The sequence below is a fragment of the Manihot esculenta genome, chromosome 14 (genome assembly GCF_001659605.2).
Source record: "Manihot esculenta cultivar AM560-2 chromosome 14, M.esculenta_v8, whole genome shotgun sequence".
NCBI lineage: Eukaryota > Viridiplantae > Streptophyta > Magnoliopsida > Malpighiales > Euphorbiaceae > Manihot > Manihot esculenta.
The window spans coordinates 3,907,006-3,932,418 of record NC_035174.2 but is presented as its reverse complement, the minus strand read 5'-3'; the positions used below and the strand labels follow the sequence as shown (position 1 = coordinate 3,932,418).

General features: G+C 33.9%; 2 protein-coding genes across 3 annotated transcripts; one reads left to right on the top strand and one right to left on the bottom strand.

The window, feature by feature from the left end:
* Nucleotides 1-2,370: 2,370 nt before the first annotated feature.
* LOC110600080 (signal recognition particle subunit SRP68) lies at nt 2,371-10,314 on the bottom strand. Of its 2 annotated transcripts, XM_021736794.2 has the most exons (14): nt 10,154-10,314; nt 9,925-10,023; nt 9,718-9,784; nt 9,520-9,630; nt 8,684-8,879; nt 7,910-7,995; nt 6,928-7,123; nt 6,356-6,467; nt 5,457-5,584; nt 5,045-5,251; nt 4,800-4,909; nt 4,031-4,160; nt 3,666-3,815; nt 2,371-2,833 (listed from the first exon to the last, which is right to left on the bottom strand). In XM_021736794.2, the coding sequence occupies exons 2-14, from the start codon at nt 10,010-10,012 to the stop codon at nt 2,612-2,614; spliced, it is 1,803 nt and encodes a 600-aa protein (XP_021592486.1). In that variant the 5' UTR covers nt 10,013-10,023; nt 10,154-10,314; the 3' UTR covers nt 2,371-2,611. The 2 variants fall into 2 exon arrangements, with proteins under 2 accessions (XP_021592486.1, XP_021592487.1); XM_021736795.2 differs by lacking the exons at nt 9,718-9,784; nt 9,925-10,023; nt 10,154-10,314 and having other exon boundaries at nt 8,684-8,887.
* A 1,495-nt stretch (nt 10,315-11,809) lies between these two features.
* Nucleotides 11,810-13,406, top strand: LOC110600447 (protein MHF1 homolog). Its single transcript, XM_021737307.2, has 4 exons — nt 11,810-12,074; nt 12,184-12,255; nt 12,785-12,865; nt 13,179-13,406. Exons 1-4 carry the CDS (start codon nt 11,966-11,968, stop codon nt 13,325-13,327), a joined length of 411 nt encoding a protein of 136 aa, XP_021592999.1. The 5' UTR covers nt 11,810-11,965; the 3' UTR covers nt 13,328-13,406.
* The last annotated feature ends 12,007 nt before the right edge of the window (nt 13,407-25,413 follow it).

Below are 25,413 nucleotides of genomic sequence, written 5' to 3'. Positions count from 1 at the left end.
CCATTTGTTGGAAGACATGGCTGGCAAGCATATAGACTTAGTCCATATGTATAAGAAAAAGTTATCTGGATCCTATCTTTATGAAATACATAATATTTCATATAACTCTCACTCTGATTTTATATTATAATTCAATATAAATTCAGTATAAATAAATTTTTTTATAAAATTTCATAATTCCACGTGTATAAATAAATTTTTTTATAGAATTTCATGTGAATTTAATTATTTTTTTTATATTACGTGTTCATATAAAGTCGATGAATCATATGACACACAAGTTTAGTGGACTACTATTGCAAGGGAGGAACAATGAAAGAAGCAGAGCAACTATTCCTATAGATGGACAAAAAAGGAATTTGCTGCCAAGTGTTTTAATTTATACAACTATTACATGGTTCAAACAGTATAGGGAATAGATCCAAGATGTTTGCATTTTTGACGATGTGATTGCAAGAGATATTGAGCCTGGTGATGCGCTTTGGAGTGATGATTGATTCTCACCTGAAACAAGGTAATTGGGCTTAAAGCTTTAAAGCTCGTGGATGGCATAATGCTTAATGGTGTGAATGTTAGCAACAATACTATTTAACGCTTTATGCAAACATAATAATGCCTCAGAATAGTTGAAATTATTTCATCAAAGATTTTATAAAAATTCAAGTCAATTTAATTCTTTTTTAATAATTTTATTGTTTGAAATGACAAAATATTCATTTATAAAGAAAATGAAATCATGATTTTACAAGAATTTACTTAAATTTTTTTATTGCAAAATGAATTATGCCGAATGGAGGATGAGCTTGAAGAGCAAGGCTTTAAGCTTTTAGTCTTGCTACTTGTAGAACTCTAGTTTGGTGTTTTCACAGAGCAGGAATGGCAGACAAAACATAGAGAGCATGATTAGGTTTAAATCTTTGCATGTCTCCTTCATTTGAGCTTATTCTTCCTCTGTTTCTTCTTTATTCTCTTCCTTCTTATCGTTGATTAGGCTGCAAATTTGATATTGATATTTCTACTCCTTTCATATCATGTACATTCTCTAACCTGCTTGCTTTGTATTTTCAGCAGAAGATGGATTGCCTTCTTGCTGCCCTTTCTGGAAATTTTTTTTGGCATTTTATAGCACTTTTTATGTGATCTATTGATGCAGTATTCTTAATGGGTGCTTAGGAAGATAGTTCAGTTAGTTAATGCCACATCTTTTTCCTCTCATGTGTACAAAATTTTTTAAGCTACTGAATTGTTTTAATATAATTGCCATTGCTTTATGCTATATTTTGGGTGATGTTTCATGTTTGGGGGCATGCCTTTGCTGACAGTTTGGCTTTATAGGTATTTGTTCTAACTGCCGGTTGACTTGGAACAAATTCAAAGAGCAAGGAGGAGAGCATGAAACAAAGGTTGAGAGATTGTATAGTTAACTAAATTTTGTCATTTGCCACTGATGGAGATGGGTATAAGGTCAAGCAATGGCTGTGAATGCCATCAGCCGAAACATGAACTTATCACAGTTTTCCCCTTAGTGCAGTTAATGATGAAGTATTTTCTTCATTATCAGAGTGCCATTTTTTATATTTTACTTTTTCGGCAATATGCAAACCGAAAATGTATACATGGAGCTAGTATAATAATTAGAATAAATAAGTTTATTGCTATTTATTATTATTATTTTTTCCTTTCTAAGCTCTAAAATTTTTATGGAGTGAAAAACTTACATACTGTTTAATGATTATAATGATTTTAATTAGTCTCTTAATTTTTTAAAATACATTAAAATATCCATATAATTTTAAAACTACTTTCATTTTTTATTTGCATTATCAATTCGTTCAGAGTGATCAGACAAATCCAAACATAACACTATGGATATAACACTGGATTTATAAGGTGCGAGTTCGGAGAGGTAACATAACCATCAAAAAAATTGAAAGAGGAAAAAAAAACATATCAAGTGAAGTAATTTACTTAATATTTTCAAATACAATCCAATCCCACTTTTCCTAATCCGCTTTCTTATTCCTCAACTGTCCAAATCAAAATCCTAATGTTATCTCTCGTTTCTCACCAGCTCTCGTTCTTCAAGCCTCCACAAGCCTGCAGTCTCAAAGAGCACATATTCCCACTCTTATCACATGAAAATGCAAAGAGCCAACAGGACGTATTTATCTAACAAGGCCAACAGCTTCTCGCTCTCCCTATTTCTCCCGAGAGCACTACATTTTTAACGCCTAGACCTTCCTATTTTTTCTCTTTCTATCCAAGTAAAAGGTCATTTTTTTTGGTCAAAGGGTCATTAAATTGGTATGTCACTAAAGAAACCCATAAATTTATTTTGTTTTTACCCAACCATTTTCACAAACTAACCGATGGTCCAGAACTTTGTTATACTTCATCTTTTTCATTAAAATTTGCCAAAAACGAAAAAGCCCAAAAATTTTCAAATATCCAAAATTCAAAAGAAATACCATCATGGAAACGAAATAAATACAATTACAAAATCAGCTGCTAACTTCAAGGGAAGCACCTCCAATGCCTTGTCACATAATCCATTTTGCTTTTTCTTTTTTCCTGGTTTTCTCGGTTAATGCTATGCTGCCTCCTACAAGACTCATCCCCAGAGCCTACTAATAAAGCCTTTCTTGTCCTTCTTCATCCTGTTCTCTAGAGATGGGAAATCAATATAATTATAAGCAAGATCTAGAATGATAGGATTTCGAGATATTGACTGGAAGGCTGGGGGAAAGACTTCAATGCGAGGAGGAGCTTTCACATTTGCATTCCCAACTGCAGACTCATAGGCGTCAAGTTTCTCAAGAAGGAATTTTTCCACCTAACATATCCAAATTAATATGCAAACCAACGTAAGTTTTATATACATCAGAGGCACATTTTGTCAAAAAAAAAAAAAAAAAAAAAATCAGAGGCACATTACTATATACTTGAAAACAAGCATGTTAAATATTTAGATCCAGACAGTCCTCTTGCATTTTCTAGAATAGATAATATGTAACATGATAATAACTGAACTCCTACAAGCTCAGTTACAAGGTAGAATACGCTGACAAATCACAACTATCAATACTGCATCATACAATATGTTAAGCTTTAGAATTACCCTGAATTTCCAACTCATTTTGAAAGTAGCCAAAAAGGATATATACGAAGGCTTTAACAATTATATTTCCAAAAAAGAAAAAAATATAATTATGATAAATTCTTCAATACGCTACACTTACATTATGACCATATTTTTACTTATCATTTTCTGTAAAAGAACATTCACGTAAACACATTAATGACCACTAATACTTACTCAGCATCAAATACTGTCCCATCACCCCACACAAATCAACAAGCAGAAGACCACACAATTAAGATGCTTATACAATGAACAGACTGATAAAGTTCATATAGACTGTCACATAGGTGTGCATGGATACATAAATTTCCAACTTATTCAAGGTCAGGATAACTTCTAAGTACTAGAATGTAGCTTATATTGCCCAGAAAGTTAATCAACTCAAGTATTACAATTGGTACAAGACAAGAAAAGATAAATTGAAATACGATTTTCCTTCCTGTAGGCTATTCCTCTTCTTTGTTGCATAATTATATGGTAAAGAATAACAGATATAAAGAAAAAAAAGGGGCTCAGATTGCACCTTCTTGTCACCCCCACTTAATGATATTGCAGAAACTTTTTCCGACAGTTTCTCTGGAGCTTTTTCTTCCTCCAAAATTCCTGATGCATGCTCTATGCAACTATTAGATCTGCAATCATTGTATAATGTCTTCAGCTCTTTCATCATCATCTGTAATGCAAAATGATTAAGTAATCAAATATTGGATAGAACAAGTCACACATCAGAACTCAGAAACATAATCCTAAACTCAAGAAGCACTCATAGCAACTTTTTATAGATTAATTCACCATGCAGTAAAGAATCCACAGTCAAACTAAAAATTAACAAGTGACTCGTCAATTTTATTGCAAAACAGCTAAAAGAGGGTTTCTAGGCTAAATCACCTCATCAGAGTTATTGAGAGACTGAAACTTCTGTAAGGCATTCTCAGCAAGGGAACGAGCTCGGCAGTATAATGCATATGCTTCTGTTCTCTTCCCAGCCAAGCTGTAGGACTTTGCTACATAGAAGCACCTGTAAAAAATCAAGAAGCATGAAAGATGAGGTTTAAAAACCCAAAATCAAGTTGCAAGAAATTGATTGGTCTCAATCACTTAATTTGAAAAGCAAGAAACCATAAAGCCTGAGGCATCCTTTTCTTCACAAATCAGTAACCCAGTAAACTTCCTAGATGATTTCACCCTGTTTACATCCCAAAGAGAAAAGGAAAGTATAAACGGTGTCTTCTTTTTTTTCTTGGAAGAAAACATTTGACGTAGAAGTGCTTGTATAGAACAAAATGGCAAGGACATGAGCACAGATAAAATGATATGAAGTTGAGATAGATCAGTGATGAAGCCATGAGTGCTAGCCAACAGAAACACATTGAAAACATGCTGGTAGAATAATTTAGTCATACATGGCAAAGATTATATGTAGCAAATAATCAAGAGAATCGGAAAATAACAAAAAAAAAAGGTCTGATAAGGGAAAGGCAAAGGATAGCAACAAGTATGCGTTAATAAAAGATTTGCCTTTTGAGTAAAATCATGGAATTGGACAGTAGCTGGCCCCAAAATAGACAATGTTTATCATGATCAGCAAGACAGATATGACCTATGAGCTAACCTGTAATAACAATTCAACCAAATTAGAAAGAGCTCAAACACAAACCTTTGAGCTCGGAAAGCCAAATTTCTAACTGCACATTCTTCTGAGAATGCAACCTCCTCATGTTTTGTATCTCTTCCAGAACTAACTAAGTCAGAAAGATCAGATGTATTCTGTCAAATGTAACATGATCATAATGGTTAGCTACATAACCTGGAGTAGTGGAATATATGTTAAGAAGTGGGTTGCATAAAAAATTTTAAAGAGAGAAGTGCATTGATAGTACATAGTACAGCAAGACTGTTAACCTGTAATAATAGATCATACAAGCGAACAAGCTCCTCAGGCCTGGTAACTTTCTCATTTTTGTCATCACGGCCCCTAGTAAGTTTACTCTTTGCAATGGTAACTAACAACTGGTTACGCTCAATCGTCCGTTGTCCTAGTACAGCACTAACTGCTTTATCAAGGCCACTTAAGTCATCTTTTACACTATCGGCATTACCTGCACTGACCTAAAAGATGCAATATGTCATGAGTACAAGTCTGAAATACTGGAAGGAAGAATGAAACACAACTACAAGGCTACGAAAATCCCTTTTTTTTTCTTTTCAGGGGGAGGGGGATATCTACTTGATGTTACAAACTTACAGTAAAACAAGCAGAAGAAACCCTATTATTGAATGAAATATAGTTAGACTTCTGGATGAAAATCCATACCAAGTCACTGCGAATGGAGCTTCTAGCATCATGATATGCAGTAAAAATTTTATCAAAAATAGCTAATTTTTTCTCTGCTGGGAGAGAATCTGCAGTTGGGCCACGCAAATCCTTCTCTAGTTCTTGAGCTGAAAAGATCATCATATAACAAAAAGAATTTGAGGAGCCATGAGAATAAAAGAAATTGATGGGAAACAAAGGTACACATCAAAATTTGCACGTAATTGTAACCACCTCCTAATGAACTTCATTGATTATGGCAACATAAAGATGAAGATGGTCATTCCTAACTTACAGAATGACAACACAAACAGGCTTCCTAGGATAGCAATAAAAAATACACTGCCCTTGTGTTACATACAAAGATTTTCCTATATGTCTTGAGGACAGGAGACTTGTAATTATCAGAAACAAGATCAAACTACCACATACATTATTGTGCTGAGCAAAAACCAAAGGAATGCATTGCAACTACCCAGCTTCAGCTATACTGTCCCTATATATATATAACTTCAACCCAACCAAGCTTCATTATCAAATAGAATTGATAAAAGAAAATTCAACTGTAAATATATGAATAAAAATTCCATTTGCACCCAGCCAACAACATTGCTAGAAAGCATATCATAACAGTAAGTGAATGGGTTATAAGACCATTAAACTTTTGGTTTATTAGGAACTATTTCTTATAAATGTGAACTAACACGGCTCTTTTTGTTTGTCTCATAAATGATATTATTTTGTTCTAGGGTTGGCAGCTCCTTGGTGCCTTTTGATGATAATTTTTTGCTAATCACAAAATGGGAGAAAGAAAAGGTTACACAATAATAGCACATCAATATATTTCTCCAAAACAATGTTCACCTCTCTAATCATTACTAGTAGTAAGAAGTTGCAACCTTTTAAAATGGCAACCCGAGTTTTTGCATTAGATATTGGAAATTTGTGACCAAGCCAGTGAAACTCTGTCAAAGAAGCAGCCTGTTGGGACCTTGCCTCAGCCATAACAGCCTGCAAAACGAGGAATGAGAAAAACCAGGAATAAGGATTAAATATACACGCATATATGCACATATACACGCATATATGCACATATACATACACACACGCACAAACATATACACACTAAACAGACTTTACAGGATAGGAAGATTCAAAATGGGGAAAAAAAAGTTATCAATGCTAATGCTTTTTCTATCTAGGTTCATGAAAAGACAATCATCCATATGCATTAGCATAACATAACAAGGGTAGAAGTGCAGTTGATCCAACATAAACCTTGTCTACATAGCTTCAAGAGTGTAAGATTCATTTTATAATAGGATCTATGAAGTGAACTATGAGATAGAAGCACAATGACATATAACAAAGATGAAATTATACAGAAAACAAAAGAAAAAGGATAGAGAGGAGAAGAGGAAAAAGTAAATTGGCGTAATACTTAAGTTACTGCTAAAATAATCAGTCTCACCTCCAACTTAGCTCTGAAGAGGTCCAATGCAGGCCCTTCCATCTCACCAATTTGTAGGAGGTCAGATGTTTGAAGATTTGACTCACCAATTTTGTGCCGGCAGTAACGAATGCTAGGTTCCAGCTCCTCAACCCGCTCACGGCATAAAAGCTGATTCTCTAGGTCTCCATATTTCCCAAGTTCCTCATACACAGCTCTGTATAAAACATTAATCAATTTAGTCAACAATAATATTTAATTAAACAAGAGCAACTGTAGCTTGCCACTGTTGAAGGGCCGTAAGCCATACTGGAAGTGAAAGAAGCAATCCAGAGGTCCCAACTAAATGCCATAAAAATCAACATTACTACTTATGTTAAAATCAGGTCCAACATCATTCTTCCTTGTATTATGGTAACTTAATCAGAAAATAGGATCATTGTCTATGATACAGACATAATGTTCATTATTTAAAGTGAATAATCACAATAGGACAAATGAAAATACAAAGGAAAAACACAATCACTCTGTCCGCAACAAGCATGCATGAATTTAACTTACTTGATTTATAATAAGAATTCACATATGAAGAATAAATTCTAATAAGGTGAAATCTGTTGCTTAAATAAATGGAAAGTGAAGTAAATATATGGTTCCTCATATATCCTCAATTTAGGAATTAGGAGATAGAAGTGTTCAAAGGGTGTTACTGCTTTTGCTGTTGAACCAAACTTGACCCGTAGATCAAATGCTAAGAAATTATATCTTCTTCTACCTTTTCCCTTTTCTTTGCATAATTTGCATAATCACTCTTTTCTATCCCCGCAAATTGAAGTCTACCACTTAAAAGGAAACTAAATATCAGAATTAGGGTAAATACAACTAATTCCATTCAATTATACAGTAGTAAACAACAAGTTTCCAAACACATTAATGGGATACAAGGTGCATGTATTCAACTACTGAAAGCATGATAAGGATTACATGTGGAGAAAAGAATGACCTGGCGCTTATGAAGTTCTTTAATGCAGTATCCCAATTCCGATCTTGTTCAAACAACAAATTTCCATTCATATAGGCAGCATACGCCTACAAAACGGGCAAGTACATCAAAACTTTGTTGATTTAGAATGAAGAAGTCATATCATACTTCTAAGCAAAATATACAAAGATTCAAACAGGCAGTACAAATTCAGTAGCAGTAGGAAGATATAATATAAGAATTCAATACAATAAGATTGTGCACAACTGCACAAGATAAAACGTAAGGATAAAGTGCATATTATTAGAAAATACTAAACAGATAATGGAGTATATCACAGGATTTTCCATTTTGCTTCGAATCCTCAAACTCCCCAAAAGAACATGTAATTGAGTCAGAACTATAAAGAACAAACTTTCAATACCAATCCCTCAGATGGATAAGATATATCTTAAAAACGCTCATACCCAATTGTGTGCTACACTATTCATTTACTCATGAATTTCACCAGTAAAGGGGACTCTTAAGAATGAAAATATGCCTCAACCTTGAGTGTTTGGCCATGTCTAGACTCTAGAACTGACGAAGAAAAACTTTGCTATAAAGTTCATTTTGATTACAAAATTCAAGTGTTAAATCTGTTATCTGGTAAAAGTAAAACTATCCCAAATGGAAAAGTCCCATATCCTCAAAGCTGATGCATTCAACAGGCAGTAAATTTACTTTATAGTGTTACAAGAGATTGGAGACCAAAAACTTCAAAAGTGACTTGAGATAACTAAAGCAAAGGCACACCTCAGCTTCCAAAGATGTTCTAGAATCTCCCTTGGTAGCACACAACCGTGCAAACAGATCAGCCCATTTTACTGCCTTCCTCAGTTTCCCAATAAGATAGATCCGTTGTCGAGCATTTGGACCATCTGGAAGTTGTCGCTTCTCCATGGCATGGCTCCAAGCTCTCTCCGCCAAATAGAGAACCAGATGCAGAAACCTATATCTCTTTCAAGTAAAATAAATCATAAACTTGAAAAACTAAGAAACAAAACTTCAGTTTCACCATCCAACAATAACACTAAGAGATGCTTCTAATTTTGTAACCCAAGTAACCAACATTCTCTCCAAAATGGATTTACAATCAAAACAAATTAAAATATTCATTTAGCAATGAAATTAAGGTGTTATGATAAGAAATGAACCCTTCAAACACAATAAGTTATCATTTGTTTGCTGATCTGGGCTCTTATACGAAAATAGATCCTCGTAATTTCTTGGCATTGTATAGGTTTAGGATCTATAGTGACAGGAAGAAAGTAAAATGAAAGAACCAAAGATACTCAACGCAACCATCCTCATAATTCTGTTGACAAAATAGACCCCAATATACATAGGAAAAGATTTTTTTTTTTCCTTCCAATGGATAACCATCTGGTGAGGGTGAAAAAAGAAACAAAAACAAAGCCAAGTTCCAACAGATGTTACAAAAGATGCGTCAGCAAGTATAAGAGAGGTCATTGCAGCAGGGTTGCGAGAGAAAAAGCAACAAGGGGAATAAAAGATACAAGCAAAAAAAAATATATATATATAATCCTGACTTTAGAAGAACGAATACAAGCTAAATCAATAGGACATACCTCACTTCAGTAACGGTGGATTCAGTTATAGCTCTACGAGTGTATTTACCGCGTCCATGAGTAAACTTCAATGATTTGTATAACCTCCTCAGCCGAGCAGTACAATACCTCCTGCGCTTGAATAAGATTACTCAATTCTAAACACCAAGATTAAAAGTCTTCCAATAAAAGTACTCTAACAAAAGTAAAGTGTAATACCGATAACGCGCATAGTCACCATGTCGCAACCCATGCTGCATCTGCGCAGACTTCAGGAGCTGCAACACTGAATTTACAAAATTCACATCAGAAACTCAACTAATGTACATAACCATCAGTCAATACTAATCATATAAATAAAATTTGAATCCATGAAACTGAGAGTATGAAATTCGTTTTATTAAAAACAGGTCAAGAGGAAATAACCATTGATAGAAAATCTGGGATTGATCTGATCGGAAGTAGATTTTGAAGCGTCAATTTCCATGGCCGTCGTTTCGCTACCCTTTCCCATCAGTCCTTGAACTGAACACTCACCACACAAAAACACATTAAACGAGTAAATGATCTTAGCTGCATTTTGTAACTATTAGATCTGAAAACTGGCAAGGAAAATGTTCCAGAAAACGTTAATCAGGAATTTGTGCGGACGCACCTGTTTCTAGATATTGATACGGTGGCGGCGGCTCTTCCTCGCGGTGGATGAAATGCTCGGGCGACCTTCTAAGGGGCCTCAGCGATTGCGGTACTATCGTTGGTTTTTGTGAATTATGTTTGTGCTCGGGTTTTTTGGGTTTTGCATGTTCAGGCTCAGGGAGCTAGTTATCAGATATAAAGTGTAAAATTTATTATTTAATCCGTTTAGTGCGAGAATTTATTAATTGGTCTTGTAAAAAATAAATTAAGATATTTTTAAAATTTTAAAAAATTTATTGATAAATTTATTTATTAAATATTTTATTATTTAATTTTTATTTATATAAAAAAACTTATCTGTTAATTTTATAAAATATTTATTAATTAATTTTATAATTTTTTATTATATTTAATATTTTTTTAATAAAAATTAAAGATTGAATAATAAAATTTAATCTCTCAAATTTATTCAGATAGTATTAAATGCATTTATTATCATATTAAATTTATAAGTGTTATCATATTTAATAATTAATATTAATAAATAAATTAATTAATATATTTTTAAAATTTTTATAAAATTTTTAATATATTTTTTAAAAATTAAATTAACTAATAAATTTTCTTATGATAAAATTTGATAATGCAAGGAGTCACATAGAGATGGAGAAGTTTTAAAATAAATTTCAAAATAGAAAATAGTGTAAATAAGTCTTACATTTTTTATAGGATTAAATATGCTCAATTCAACTATTAAAAAAAAATTTCCATTTAAGTAAATAATCTCATTTAAAAATAACAAATAGTAAAATTTTCTTTTCTTAATAACAAAATGTTAATTCTTATTATATTAATTTAAACTATTCAAATAATTTAATAACAAAATAAAAAAATAGAACTATTATTTAATGATTCAATTCTATTTGTTCAATAATATTTGGCTACATATTATATGATAAGTCTCCTCTGCACCTAGGTATATAGGCTTAACGAATCCATAAAATACTATACCTCCTAAAATCATGGTAAATTAAACCTATAAAATGAATATACAACTCAAATACTTATCAAAAGGTTTATCATGTTCAGTTACAACATGGGCAGGTTCGTAAAAATATAGGTTTTTATCGAGTTGATTGTAAGTTGCCAGCAAATCTTACTAAAAGCACCTATGAGTTTTAGAGAACATCAACGATGCTATATTATGACTATGCTCCTGCCTTTGGGCCTATCCACTTCCTAATTTATGAGATTATAGTACAGCGATTAGAATGCTGAGAAATTCTAGAAACATAACAAACCTCCGATTCTTTGGTTGGTTCAAATCGGCGCTTTGATTTCGTTTCTTGAGTTTAGGTCACATATTCAATTGCTATTTGAAGGGCTCTCTATGCCCAAGCATGCCATTATCGCTCGTTTACGAAGTTTCTACTTTATAGCACAAATCGGAAAACTAGGGCCCAAACCGAATGTCCAAATAGAGGCATGACTTAATTGTTTTGGGCCTGTATCTTTAAAGGGCATGCCTTTAGCAATTCCTGCAGGTGTTGGCCCAAATTTCCAAGCATTTATCTGGCTGGGACGCTACCACACAACCAGCCTGGAAACAGTTGGACCCACCGTGATCTGCTTTATTGCTAAGCCAACGCATAGGGTAAAGGTATGAGGTGCAACGTCCTTGCTCCCTTGCCAATCGAAACGGTGCCGAGTTCGTGCAACCTTACTTTTTATCACGTGCCAACCAAACGGCGCGTTAAATTTCTTCCCGCGCTTTTCGTTCCCTCTTTTTTCGATAGACAAAAAGGATGAGTGAATCAAACCCTTGATCAAAATGGAAGGAGGGCATGGAACCGATGCAGAGAGAGAAGATGAAGATTCGGAAAGCGAGCTTCTTCGAGACCGATTCAGACTTTCCACCATCTCCATCGCTGAAACTGAAGGTTCAATATCTTTACCTAACACTTATGCTTTCATCAATTTGTCTCAGCAATTGAGTGCATTTCTTTTCCTGATCCAATTTCATCGGTGTGCATCATTCATTTTGAGCAGCCAAGAAAAATGGAATGGATATATCTGAACCAATAATTGCTTGCATTGCGGATTTGGCGTTCAAATATGCAGGTAAAATCTCGAGACTAGCCCCTAAGCCTAATTTTTTTTATGCAAGAATTGCTGGTATTGCTGTCAGTATTTTTGTTATTTTACATTGCTTTACGATGAATTTCGTGCAACATGTAAGTTCTTAGCCTATGCGTTTCATTCATTTCTCACTTGGACGTCCGTAGGTCACCTTTGGTTGCAAAACTATATAATATTTGATTAAGAATGAATTGGTTGCAAATGGATTGTGTTTATTGTTGGGAAACTCTGATTCAGTTTGGAGAGACTTTGGTTGTTCCTTGAAGTTCTTTTTGCACCATAGAGGAATAATTGCTTTCAGATTTTAAACATGCTGAAATATTGACGTGAAGGAATTTGACACGATATACATTGCAAGGACATGATTACAGTAATAATTAAATGTTATTAAGTATAACCAGGCAGTTAATGAACGCAATTCCTTCAAAGTTGAAGTAGTTTGCCAGATGTACTATCATTGTTTCAAAAATCTCTAATTAAGTTAATGAAATGAATTATTTTATGAAAACAGAACAACTGGCGAAGGACCTCGAGCTTTTTGCACAGCATGCTGGTCGTAAATCTGTGAATATGGAAGATGTCATCCTTTCTGGTACGTTTTCTTATTTAATCGAGTTTGCGAAGATTGACCTAGTGACATTACATGGTAGCGTGATTTTTCTTGTTTGATTGATTACATCATTATATGGGTTTGTCTGTCCTTTGTCTAATTTCTCTGTAATTATTATGATAATTATGATTTATAAAATTTGAAGTAATTAATTTTCTAAGCAAACTAATTCCTTCTTCACCTTTTATTTTTGGTTTTATTTTCTTTCTTCACCTGTTTCCTTCGCTTCTTTAAATTGAGAAAACAGGATGTTTTGATTCCCTTGGATGTGCTTATCCCTCTTCTTTGGTTTCAGCTCATAGAAATGAACATCTAGCTGCGTCATTGAGGTCCTTCTCCAATGACTTGAAAGCAAAAGAACCTCCATCTGAGAAAAAAAGGAAGAAATTGTCCAAAAAGGAAGACAAAGCTAGTACTAGTGCATTACATATTCCTGATCTTTAAGTGTAGTAAAAACATTTCATTTAGGAAAAAATTATGTTATTTCATACCTAGAAATAATATTTTTGAGTTTTTTTTTTCACTTGCAAAATAATGATTTTGTTTGAATTGATTCTATTCTAAAAATCTATCGAAACAATAAAAAAAACATCAATTTTTTTTTATTTCTTCTCAATTTCTCTTTGTTTCCCTCAAATTCTCCTCAATTTCTCTGTTTCCCTCGCACAAATGAGATCAAAACAAAGGTAAATCTCTGCTGCATTTCCGCGGGTCTAAGACTCTAAAATACATGGAGTTTTATAGATATCACTATTTTTCTTTCATGTTATTATCAGTAAATATTCTTATATATCAGGGCCAATACAATTGCATTGAATAATGTTTTCTAATGTTCACTTTATAATATTATATTATTTACTACTTGAGGCACATCCTTTTCGTAGCTGGGTCAATTCCACATTGTATATATTGCCGTTACATTTAAAATAGCATTCAAATAAAAGATTGATGTGAAATTTTAAATTACAAATTTAAATTAAAATGCAAAACACATGATAATAAAAGATAATGTCTATTTTATTCATAAGAATTTAGTTTTTACATTTCAGAAATTTTATAAAATTTATTAATTAATTATTTCATTAATTTTTACCGTTAAATGTAACGCGTAATAGATAGCCTAATTTAATAGATTTTTTAAAATTTTAAAAACATTTTAATCACAGAAATTCAATAATAATTTTTCCAATAATTTATCCTTGTATCTGCTCTTATTTAAATAGCACATCAGTCAAAGCAGCACAGTTATTTTAGAAGATCTCTAATTTATGCGTTTAGAGCTTTTAAATGTTTTAGGCCTTTATGGCCTTGTTAAGTCAATTTTAATCCTAATTCAAGGAAGGTACATTCCTAATCTACCCTCTGATCAACATTCTTGGTCCAGATCGTAAACCATAACTATTTGGTTGGTTCTGGTTTCCTTTGATTTTGTACTTATTTTGATGTTCTTGGGATTCAAGTATATGCTTTGATCCTGAGTTGTTTGTAGGGTTGGTTGATGAAGAATGGCCTTTTCATTTATAAATTAGCCTTTTCTTTTTGAATAATTTACACTTCCTTTTAAATAAAGTTTTTTCATGAAAAATTATTAGATATTCTAATACAGTTTCTAACCTTGTACATTATTATTATTTAAAATGTTTTATATTAACTTTTCCTTTTTGTTTTAATTAAAATTTTAATTTTAAACGCATGGTTTAAGAATTGTTTTAGAATTAAAACACAAATCAAATCGTTGGCTATTTGATGTCCTTCAAATTTTTTCTTTTAATTTTTATTGGTTTGTGTGACGTATGAATCAATCATCTTCCTATTCATGGAGATTAAATGAGGAAATCCAAATTCATCTTTCTTTTGAGGTTTTTCATTTTTGTTATTTATTGTGTTTACTGTTTTCTTCCTTGTTTTGGCCAGCATCTTCTTTTTCTACCTTTCAAACTCTTAGATTTTGAAGGTCTTTCTTTTTCCTTTTTTATACTATACACTCCCTTTACCTAGTTAATTTATTTGAAGAACATCAAAAGAAATTAATTTATGCTCGTTAAAAAAGAAAAAGAGCTTTGATAATATATAAAAAGTTCTCTTTTTAGAGACTCTTTAACTCTTATTTATTTTTAAGATTCAATAAAAAAATTAATTGTATTTCATCGCATTGTGGCATATACCAAACCCAACATAAATACATTATTTAATTTTTTTAGTTTTAAAACATGTCTTCTTCGTTATATATTTCATTATGTTAAAAAAAAAATAAAAGTGTAATGATATTCTAAATATTTTCAATTAATGTTCCCCAAAAGTGCTCAATTTCTGCTGGCGGGCTCTAGTTAATGTTGTCCCTTGCCTCTCGTCACTTCAGTCCAAGAGAGTCCCAGTTGATCCTTCATGCCCATTGTGTCATGTAGCCCCTGAGAATGTCTTGCATATTCTGATTCAGTGTCCTTTTGCCCGCAGCTGCTGGTTAAGCTCGCCGTTAGGTTGGCCTGTGCCTTCTACATCTTCTTTAAATGAGTGGTTTTCTTTAGCCTTCTCTTCTGCTTCTGTGGAAAATGCCTCCCTTATGCTAATGATCTTATGGGCTTTGTGACAAAATAGGAACAATGTTGTATGGAAGGGCCAGGGTCAGACTGCGAGTGGTGTGTTCTTTATGGCTCTGAATTTTTTGCAGCAATGGAAAGCAGCCCGGGTCGTGTCCTCAGTAAGCACCATTGTTGACCCGGCTCCCCCGACCTGGTCTCCTCCGCCGCACGGTTGGATCAAGGCGAACATTGGCGCCTCTTTAAGCTTGCAACGAGGTTCGGTAGGTTTCGGTTGTGTAATCCGGAAAGATGATGGGAGTTTTGTGGCTGCTATAGCCAGATGGATGCAAAGTGTGCTAAAGCTATAGCATTCCGGGAAGCATTGAGCTGGATTAAAGAGTGTGGATGGGATCGAGTTCTTTTCGAATTGGATGCTCAGGTACTTGTGATGTCAGTTAATTGTGTTTTGTTAGATGATTTATCGTCTTTTAGCCTTTTGGTTTAAGATTGTAAACTGCTTCTATCTAGTTATGAGGAAGCAAAGTGTGTTTTTGTTCATAGATCTGCGAATGATGTCGCTCATGTTCTAGCAACATCGGCTCATTCTGAGTCAGGTCAAGGAGTTTGGATTGATATCCCTCCTCCTCATATTGTTTCTTTGTTCTCTTTGAATTAACGAAGTTTTCTTGTTATTTCAAAAAAAAAAAAAATATTTTCAATTATTTTTTTAGTTAAAAAAATTGAAAGAATAGAGAGTTAGAACTTGAATTTTCTAAATCAATAATTTCCTTGTATTCATAAGTGAGTTTAGCCAAACGCCCAGCTTTATTTTTGATGCGGGACCGAGTCCCTTCTTCTTTTAATATAAACAGTTATAACAAATTTTAAAACTGCTCAAGACCAAGTGAGTTTAGTCTAATGAGGTGGGTGCCAATCTCAAAAATAGACCATCGTCACCATAAAATCAGTCAGAGAGACGAAGATCTCAATGAGATAGGTGATTGGTTTCGAAAATAAACCGTTAACATTATAAAACCGATTGAGGAGACGAAGACCCCTAATGAGGTGAGTGACCGATCTCAAAAATAGATCGTCAGCACTATAAAATTGATTGGGGAGACAAAAACCTCAATGAAGTGGGTAACCGGTTTCGAAAATAGATCGCCGACACTATAAAACCGATTGAGGAGATGAAGACCATGCTGAAGGCCCACACTAGCAAAGCTATATGCCAAAAAAAAAAATGAAACAGAGGCGCAATGGCGACCTCAAGAAAGGACCTTGGCATCTGTAAGGTCCAAATAAAAATAAAACTAAGGTATGGTGTTGATCTCAGAAAAAAGCTCCGTACCTCTCAAGTCTAAAAGGAAATAAAGTTAAAGCCTAATTCCGATCTCACAAAAGAGCTCGGCTCACAGGTAAACAAAGTTAAAAGTTTGGTTTTGACCTCAAAAAATAGCTCGGTCTATAAGAAAATAAAGTTGAAGTCTAGTTTCAACCTCATAGAAGAGCTCGACTCACAGACAAACAAGACTAAAAGCCTGATTCCGACCTCATAAAAGAGCTCGGCTCACAAGAAGACAAGTTTAAGGCTGGATGTCGACCTCACAAAAGAGCTCGACCCGTAGAAAAATAAGACTAAGGTATAGCGTCGACCTAAAAAAGTGCTCAAGCACCCTTAAGGCTCAAAGAGAAATAAAGCCAAAGCCAAATCAAAATCAAATTAAACCTTGTTACTAACTCCAAAATAAATTCACAAATGCCAAAATATGAGTAAGTAAGAAGTACCACTTGGAGAGAAAATTAGAGACAATAACAAAAAAAAGCCCGGTCAACTAAAAGTTCCAAGGGAACAGAAGGCATGAGACATTAAGACATTCGATAAACAAAGTACAAAACATAATAAGTTAGATGCTCTATAAGTAAAATGTCAAACGAGTAACTAGCTCGGTACAACTTGTAGACAATACACATAAAAATAATCTAAATATGAGAATATAAATAAAATTCAAATAGACAAGGAAAAGAAAAGCAAACAAATGAAAAATAACAGAAAAACTTAAAATTTTATTAATTTAACTAGATATTGGAGTGGGTTATAGAAGCAGAAGGGGAAAGGGAAGCAGAACTGACTAGGTCGTTTACAGGGTTATTATTAACGGAATCACCCCCTGCAATCCAGAGGGCAAAGGAGGAGAGTTCTTGTGCAAAGGATTGTCATCCTCTCCGTACAGACCTCTTCACCATCAGAGTCGAGTTCAGGGGCTCGCAGGTCAGCCAACGGAGCGGAGGGGGCATCTCGAGCTGCTTTAAGACCCTGATTGAAGCCTGAAGCGAACATGCGGAAGGCTTCTTTGTATACCCTCTCCTTTAGCTCTGGTAAGGACTTATACTCCTCCAATCACGCTTCACAGGCCTGCTAAATTTTCTCCTTCAACTCTATAGAGTCCCGATACTCTTGCAACTGCTCCTCACAGGCCTGCTGAACCTTATCCTCTGCAGCTTGGGCATCCTTAGCAATGAAGTACACCTCTCCTCTAAGGCAGAAATCTCTTGGCAGAGTTGTTACTGCTGAAGTCGGGACTCCTCCGCCACCGAAGTCATGCCCCTTAGTTCTTCAATATATTTGTTAAGCTCTTGTTGGAGGATAGCCTCATTGCGCTGATGGCGAGTCTCCTCCAAGTTGGACAGTTGTGTAGAGGCTTCATCTCACTAAGACTCCACGCCGAAGCTCATTAGGAAGCCTTGGTGACCTCCTCCCTCATCTCCCCCAGCTGCTTGCTAAGGTCCTCGATTTGCCCTTGGAACTTGATAATGTGCCTGTAGGCCTCACTAGTGGCAACTATATTCTCATCTCGGCGTTCCTTAGCAATACGCTGTTCCACCGAACTCTTGAAGTATCGATTCCGGGCGTAGATTTCCATGAACATGCCAAAAGCCTGCCATAGAAAAGAAAAAGCGAGGTTAAGAAAGCTAAAAGATTAAAAATACTCTCAAGAGGACAAATAACTTACTATGAGGAATATCTCTCTCAAACTGTCCCCAACGTCTTTCAGGGAGCGCGAGCTAAAGACTGTCTGGTACTTGGTGGAGCAGGCCAGATGGTTGACGAGGGCCAGAACGTGGGGTTTAGAAGCATCTGAGACCTCCTCGAACATCCTTTCGCATAGCATCCTGGCTATAGAGGCCAGCGTGGACTCAGTAGTCACCTTAGCGACGTTTAATAACTCGTTGTCTGAGGCAAATGATAGGTGCTCCATCGCCTTTTTCCCTTTATTGATAAGGGGAGAAGGGGCTATCTTGGCAGGTCCCGAAGTCTAAGCGCGCTTAGCGACCCTGCCCTCTATCGCAGGTTCGAAAGTCTGAGTCCGTTTGGCAGCCTCGCCCATGATCACAATAGCTCCCACAGCTTGTATAGGTGGGACATCCACGGGAGCAGTTCTGATGCCCTCTTTCGAGCTACTCCCAGCTGACTTGCTGAGTGTGATGGCCTCCTTAGGGGTTTCCTTAGGAGCAGGAGGAGTCTTGGCAGAAGCTGGCGCTTTAGAGGGGACTAATGTCCTCGAAGTGGCGGAGCGAGAGCTGCCTGCCGCGGGCACCAAAGCCAGAGAAGGTGCAGGGGTAGGGCCAGAGCGACGAGCTATAAAAGTAGGGTTCACGACCTGCAAGACCTCCCGGGTCACATCGACTATAGTCTTGTTGGCCTTAAAAGTAGCCAGAGTCGCCTTCATGCTCTCTTAGGACAGGGTGAAATTATTGGGGAGCTTGATGATGTCCATTGATGCAACAGAAGTTGAAAAGAAAACATCAACTCAGTTAGAGTCTGAAATAACAAAAGAAAAACATAAAAGAAAAAAAAAAACTAGAAAAGAATACCGGTTTTCCGGCAGCCCCACAGGTTGGACATAAACATGCACTTCTCGACGTCATACTTCTTTTTTATAGAGGTCAGTCAGAGAAGACAGACTTGGTCCACTAGGCTTAACCTATGAAAGTTGTTACAGCCCTGGGGAACCTTCCCCTAGGTGAGGTCGACATTCCAATTGATCATTGAGCTCTCTTTTAGCTCAACACCGACGAAATTCTCATCATAACATTTTATTGAGTCCTTATACCTAGTAAATATAGACAACCTAGCCCGGGAACCAATATAATAGAACCCATAGGTAGACCTAACGAGTCAAAAAAAGGTACAGAATGGCTTAATAGAAGGGGCAAATCCCCAATACAGGCAAACAGACTTGAAACAGCAGGGGACAATATCCGAGGAGTCACCTTAAAATGACGAAGGACCTTAATGAAAAAAGGGGTAAAAAGGAAGGTCAGTCCAAAATCACGCTATTTAACAGAAAAGACCAGACTATGCCCTTGCTGAGGGTCTATCAAACCCGCCAGCGGTGGGTAGGGGAGAACAATCCTTTCATTAGGTAGGGGTGCTATAATCCTATAGATGGTGGTGTCAGAATAATCGTTGGAAAAGTAATGAGAAAGAGAGGAAAGGGTGATAGAGGACACCAAACCTACTATATCGGAAATTCTAGTAGAAGCTATGAGAAGAGTAGAACGTACCTCGGATCAGAAAGGCAAGAATTACAAGGAAAAGAAAGGGCAAGGTAGCAGAAGCAGCGGTAAGAGGCAGAGCAGCAAGTGAAATCAAAAGCGTAAGTTTGAAATGGGTAAAGGCGAAGATGGGACGTTTTGACAAGAACTCTCCTAGAGTCGCGCAGTAATAATTGGGACTTCGGGATTTACCCCCTTATTAATCATGAAATAATAAATGAGCAAGTAAATGGGTACTTTGATGATAACTAGGTCCTGGAGAACCCGACTTAGGCCAGGCCTGTACTGGAAAGGCTAAACCTCAACTCTGTTAAGGGCCAATCGTTAGCTTGCCTCATATATGAGCCCGTAACTCGCTTTGATGAGTTGGACCAGACTCGAGTTTACGCATGGAAGATTTGACCCTGTTTATCCTTCTGACCCCGTGAGACAACAAACCCATGACGTCTGGGATTGTGTCCACATATGGCGCCAGATGGAATTAAATGGCTGCTTGATAATGGGAAAACAGTTATACGTCACTAGAGGACAAAAGAGAAAAAGAATAAAAGAAGTAAGAGGAAGACAAACCATACTAATTTATCAAACTACACATTGAATCTACTCTTTATTGAATATCATAACATCAATTTTCATAAATTATTTAGATATAAAAAAATTAAATTTAATAAGTTATGAGTTTGGATTAACTTTATTTAAAAAATAGATTATAAATATAGATAAAATTCTTATTAAAAAAATATAAATAAAATTAAATAGTATTTATGTGAGTAATAAGTTTGATAACCTCCATATCTTTTCTAGCCCAGGAATAAGGTCGGGTCCAAAAGAAGGCCACAGGTCCAAAACCCATCAGATCATACGCTCGAGAGGCGGCTCGACTTCACGAGCCTGGGCCGGCAACCCAGGATGATCCAAATCAGATATAAGCACAAGCCCCATAAGGCAGTAGGCCCAATCACTCACCAGCCCTACCTGCATGCGCTCTGCAGAGCATTAAATGGCCATTACGCATGGAGCAGGTGCCTGACACGCCCGTACGTACGGGCTTGAGTGACAAGGACAGGAAGCACTATATACCGGGGGGTCTTCTCTTGCAAGGGGGTATCTTCTTCTTTTTCTTCTCCTGCCTGGACTCCATTTTTATTTTCTCTGCAACTCTTGTCTAAGGACACGACTCTTATTCAGGAAACCTGACTTGAACGTCGGAGGGTCTCCGTCGGGGCATCCCCGGTGGACCCCTGACCCCTGACCCCTTTTTCCTTTATTTGCAGGTCCTTTCCTCAAAGAAAAAATATGGAGAGACCCATTTGACAGACCCATCAGAGAGCCCAAAAAGGAATCAGATCCATATAATAGGGGACGATGGAGAACCAGATCTATCGGATATGGAGCCTAGGGAGATTGAGAGTTATCAAAGTTAAATTATTCAAATTAAAAAAAATTAAATAAAAAAATTCATTTAATTTATAAAATTTTATCTCTGTAATTTTTTAAAATTATTTTAACTCTCAACTTGAAATTTTTTTATTTAATATTTATATTAACAAAAAAAATTTAAAATAAATAAATTTAAAAATTTTACTAAAAAATAAAATTAATGCTATGATTTAAATTTTTGAATCAATCGCTGGGAACATCATAGCTTTTGGACAATCATTTTCATTAATGATGATTTATCTTTTATTAATTTTAGTATATATATTTATATTTTTTAAATAATTATATAAACAATGTTGAAGTTGATTCGAGAACATGCTATAAGATGGCTATTTATTGACAAGTATTATGAAGTAGTAGTAGTTAGGGTAATTAGGTTGGTCTCTTGAATTATTGGGCAATATGCTCACGCGGAGGTGGAGGATTGGAGGCGTAGGACCCACCAGACCAGCTCCATCTCGTTTAGCTGGCTGGTTTCTTAAATTTAATTCAAAATAAAAAAAACGAAAAGCGACACCTGGCAGATAATCCTTCCTCTTTCTCTGCCCAGTGGGGTGGTTGTACAATTTTTTAAGTACATAAAAAATTTATAAAGAATACATATAAGGGATTAACAAATCTTAATAATGATTATAATCATAAACATAATCAAGATTTGTACAGGAATCACAATCCACCGACTCCATTGGCATTGCTGTTCAAGCTTTTGCCTCACTAGGGATTTTCTTTTGTTACAAACTAATCCATCCGGTTATGAACAAAGTTTTTTAAAAAATAAATTATTGCCAATGTTGATGGCTGAACCAACCTTCAAATCTTTATAAAATAGTAAAAGTTAAAATAAAGCAATTACAGTAAATCTGTCATTAAATACGTGATTATTGCTTAAAATTAAAAACATGTTGCTTCACACTTTTTTTACTTGTAATTTTCTATAATTTTATTTTTATTAATATATTTATCTATATATCTTTTCTAAAAATAAATATTTTAGTGTTTATATTCTCTTCAATCCTATTTTGAGTGAAATATTCTAGAAAGAGATAAGAAATTATAATTTCCATACCTCCTTCCCATGTTTCTCTCAGTCTCTTTCCCTTTATCTCCCTACTTATTTCCCTTTCTCGCATATTTATGTATGTTCATCTGTCTCTTTTATCTTTATCCATTCTCCATACTCTTGTATATTTTCCATATTTCTGGCTGTATATTTCTGTTCTACAATAATTTTGCAAATAGATTTTAGTTTTTTGAGTGGTTGAAATAATAAATTATTAAAAGTATATTCATCCCTATTTTATTTGTAGAAAATAATTTATATTTAAAAAAATATTTTTTTAAATAAAATCGATAATTTAATTATATAAATATAGTAAATATTTTGTTGAAAATGATTTTACCAACAATTTTTTGGTATCAGTGTAAGATATATTATTATTTGGTGGGGAAAAAATGAGTCCACATTACATAATCTTTCATTTCATGATCCCTAATAGGAGATATTAGACTCTATAAAAATCTCTCGTTTTAAAAGATGAGGGGCTCAATAAATATCTTTTATTTAAAAATAACCTTTAAATTTTTTGGCTTTAAATTATATAAAATTATTAAATTAATATTTATAAAAAAAAGCTATGAATTTATGAATTTTGATTAAATCCAATAGATTTAAATATTATAAAATATTTTAAAAAATCAGATAAATAAATATTTTTAATTATTAAACTTAATTTAATAATAAATTATAACGTAAAATATAAAGAAAAAGCAGTAAAGATATAACTCACGTCCACCAATATGAGGAGGAAAAAGTAAAGCGGGAGTTGGTCACTTTTCCGTAAGAACTCAAGAAAAGGTTGCAGTGTGGCTGGGACATAGTATCATAGCTCTTAGATAATAGAAGTAACCAATGATATGAGAACACGTTGAAGCCTGGAGAACAGTAATGCGAATAAATGCTTTTCCAATCCTTCACGCTGCGACCACCGCACCAGCCCGTTTCTCTCTCCCTCTCTCCCCGGCTTTAACGGCTAACGGCTTCACTTCACATTCTAGCTTATTGGGTAGATCAACACGTCAAAGATATTTCTGGTGTATTGGAAATCAGTATCTTTTACATTTATAAAAATTAATTTAAAATATTAATGGTAGTGGATTTTATTCAAATAATTGAATAAATATATTATAATTTAAATGTGAGATGAAAAATATTAAATTACAAAATAGAGAATTTATTGGTTAGTGATAGTATTGAGAATATATAACAACTGACAGTCCACCAAAAATAAATAAAAAAAAAAGAACATCAAATGATGGCTGTCTGTTGTTTGTTTATTTATTTAAGAGTTTGGGTGTGAATTGTTAACATCTACAGAGACATGTCCGATGGGGACTGCAAATGTGAATTTTAGACATCGAAATTACCAAATTCCAGTATGAAGATTTTTTTTCTTTCTATTTTATATGCATGCTGACGAATTCTACGAGTCAAACTTGAAATGCAGACAATAAAAAAATATTCTCATTTTTCGAAGAAAATAAGAAAAAGGAGAATCGGCATCTAGCACGGTAAATGTCTTAAAAGTTGTGGGATTTATTACCGGTCAAGGCTCATTACAACAACTGGTTAATTGTTATTTTAATTTTTTTTTTTTTCATTTTGGTCATATTTTGATCCTTTAAATAGCAATACCTTCAAAAGTTGTTTTCAAATACATTAACATTTCGTACACGACACTCATTTTCTGTGCAATTTCTGGAAAAGATAAAAACATCACTTTACAATTCACGACACTTTGGCATCTTTTCCCCCCTTCACCACTCTTCTCTTTTCATATATACATAACTAACTTTCATTAATATATATAATTAAAGAAAGTAAAAAAATAAATAAATTCATATATTGTGATTTTATCGTTAGTAAATTGAGATAATTTTTAAATATATATTAAAAAATTAATATAAAAATTATATTATGAAATATTAACATAAATTAAATATTAATTTTAAAGTAAAAATAAAAAAATATATGGTATTTTATTATTATTATTTTTTAAATGTATATAGAAATAATTATTATTTATTAATGATGTAATATTGATGTATTATTTAAATATAAACTTTTTGTTTTAAATTAAAAATTTATAAAAATTCAATTTAATTAAATTATTTTTTTGTAAAATTTTTATTTAAAATAGAAAATTTTAAAATTTTTTAATTTAAAAAATTTTCATCATATATAAAAATAAATCATTAATGATTTAATAAAAATTTATTTAAATTTTTTCTTATAAAATTATTTATATTAAATGAGAGAAAAATAAAAATAAATAAAATTATATTATTATTTTTTACTCTCTTAAAATTAAAGCATTTAATAATTAAAATTGTGACAAATATTTTTATTAAAAGCTAGACGCTCTTTTTTAAATTTTAAAATTATTTAATAGCCATGATTTGAATTTGAAAACCGAAGAAAGTAAATTTAATATATTAAATAGCAAATATTAAATTTAATTTTAAAATCGTTTTTAATTTATTATTAACAAATTTAATAAAATAATTTATATAGAAAAAGAGTAATATTCTAAATTTACAATGAGAGTTTTGGATCACTATTTTTTATTGGATCAAACTTGGATCATGTTATTTTCATTTTTTTTATACGTTTGACTAAACTATTTAAGATTATGCAAAATGAGTTTTCATGTGAAACTTTAGTTTAATAAATATTTAAAACCTACCTTGTCAAGTGTAGATTGTATTAAAAAAGGGGGAAAAGGGAGGATATTTCCGTGAGTTAAAAGGAAAAAAAAAAAAAAAGAAGAAGAAAACATTGAGCTCGATGGAGCCAGCAAGCCAAATTAGCTGGAGAGCCAAACAGAGCACTATAATATAACGCCGTGATTTTAAACGGAGACGAGTGTTCATATCTTTATCCTATCAAAAACCGTCGAATTTCAAGGGAACGGGTCTGATGATCACTTCCGTTTATCCACAACATCATCCACA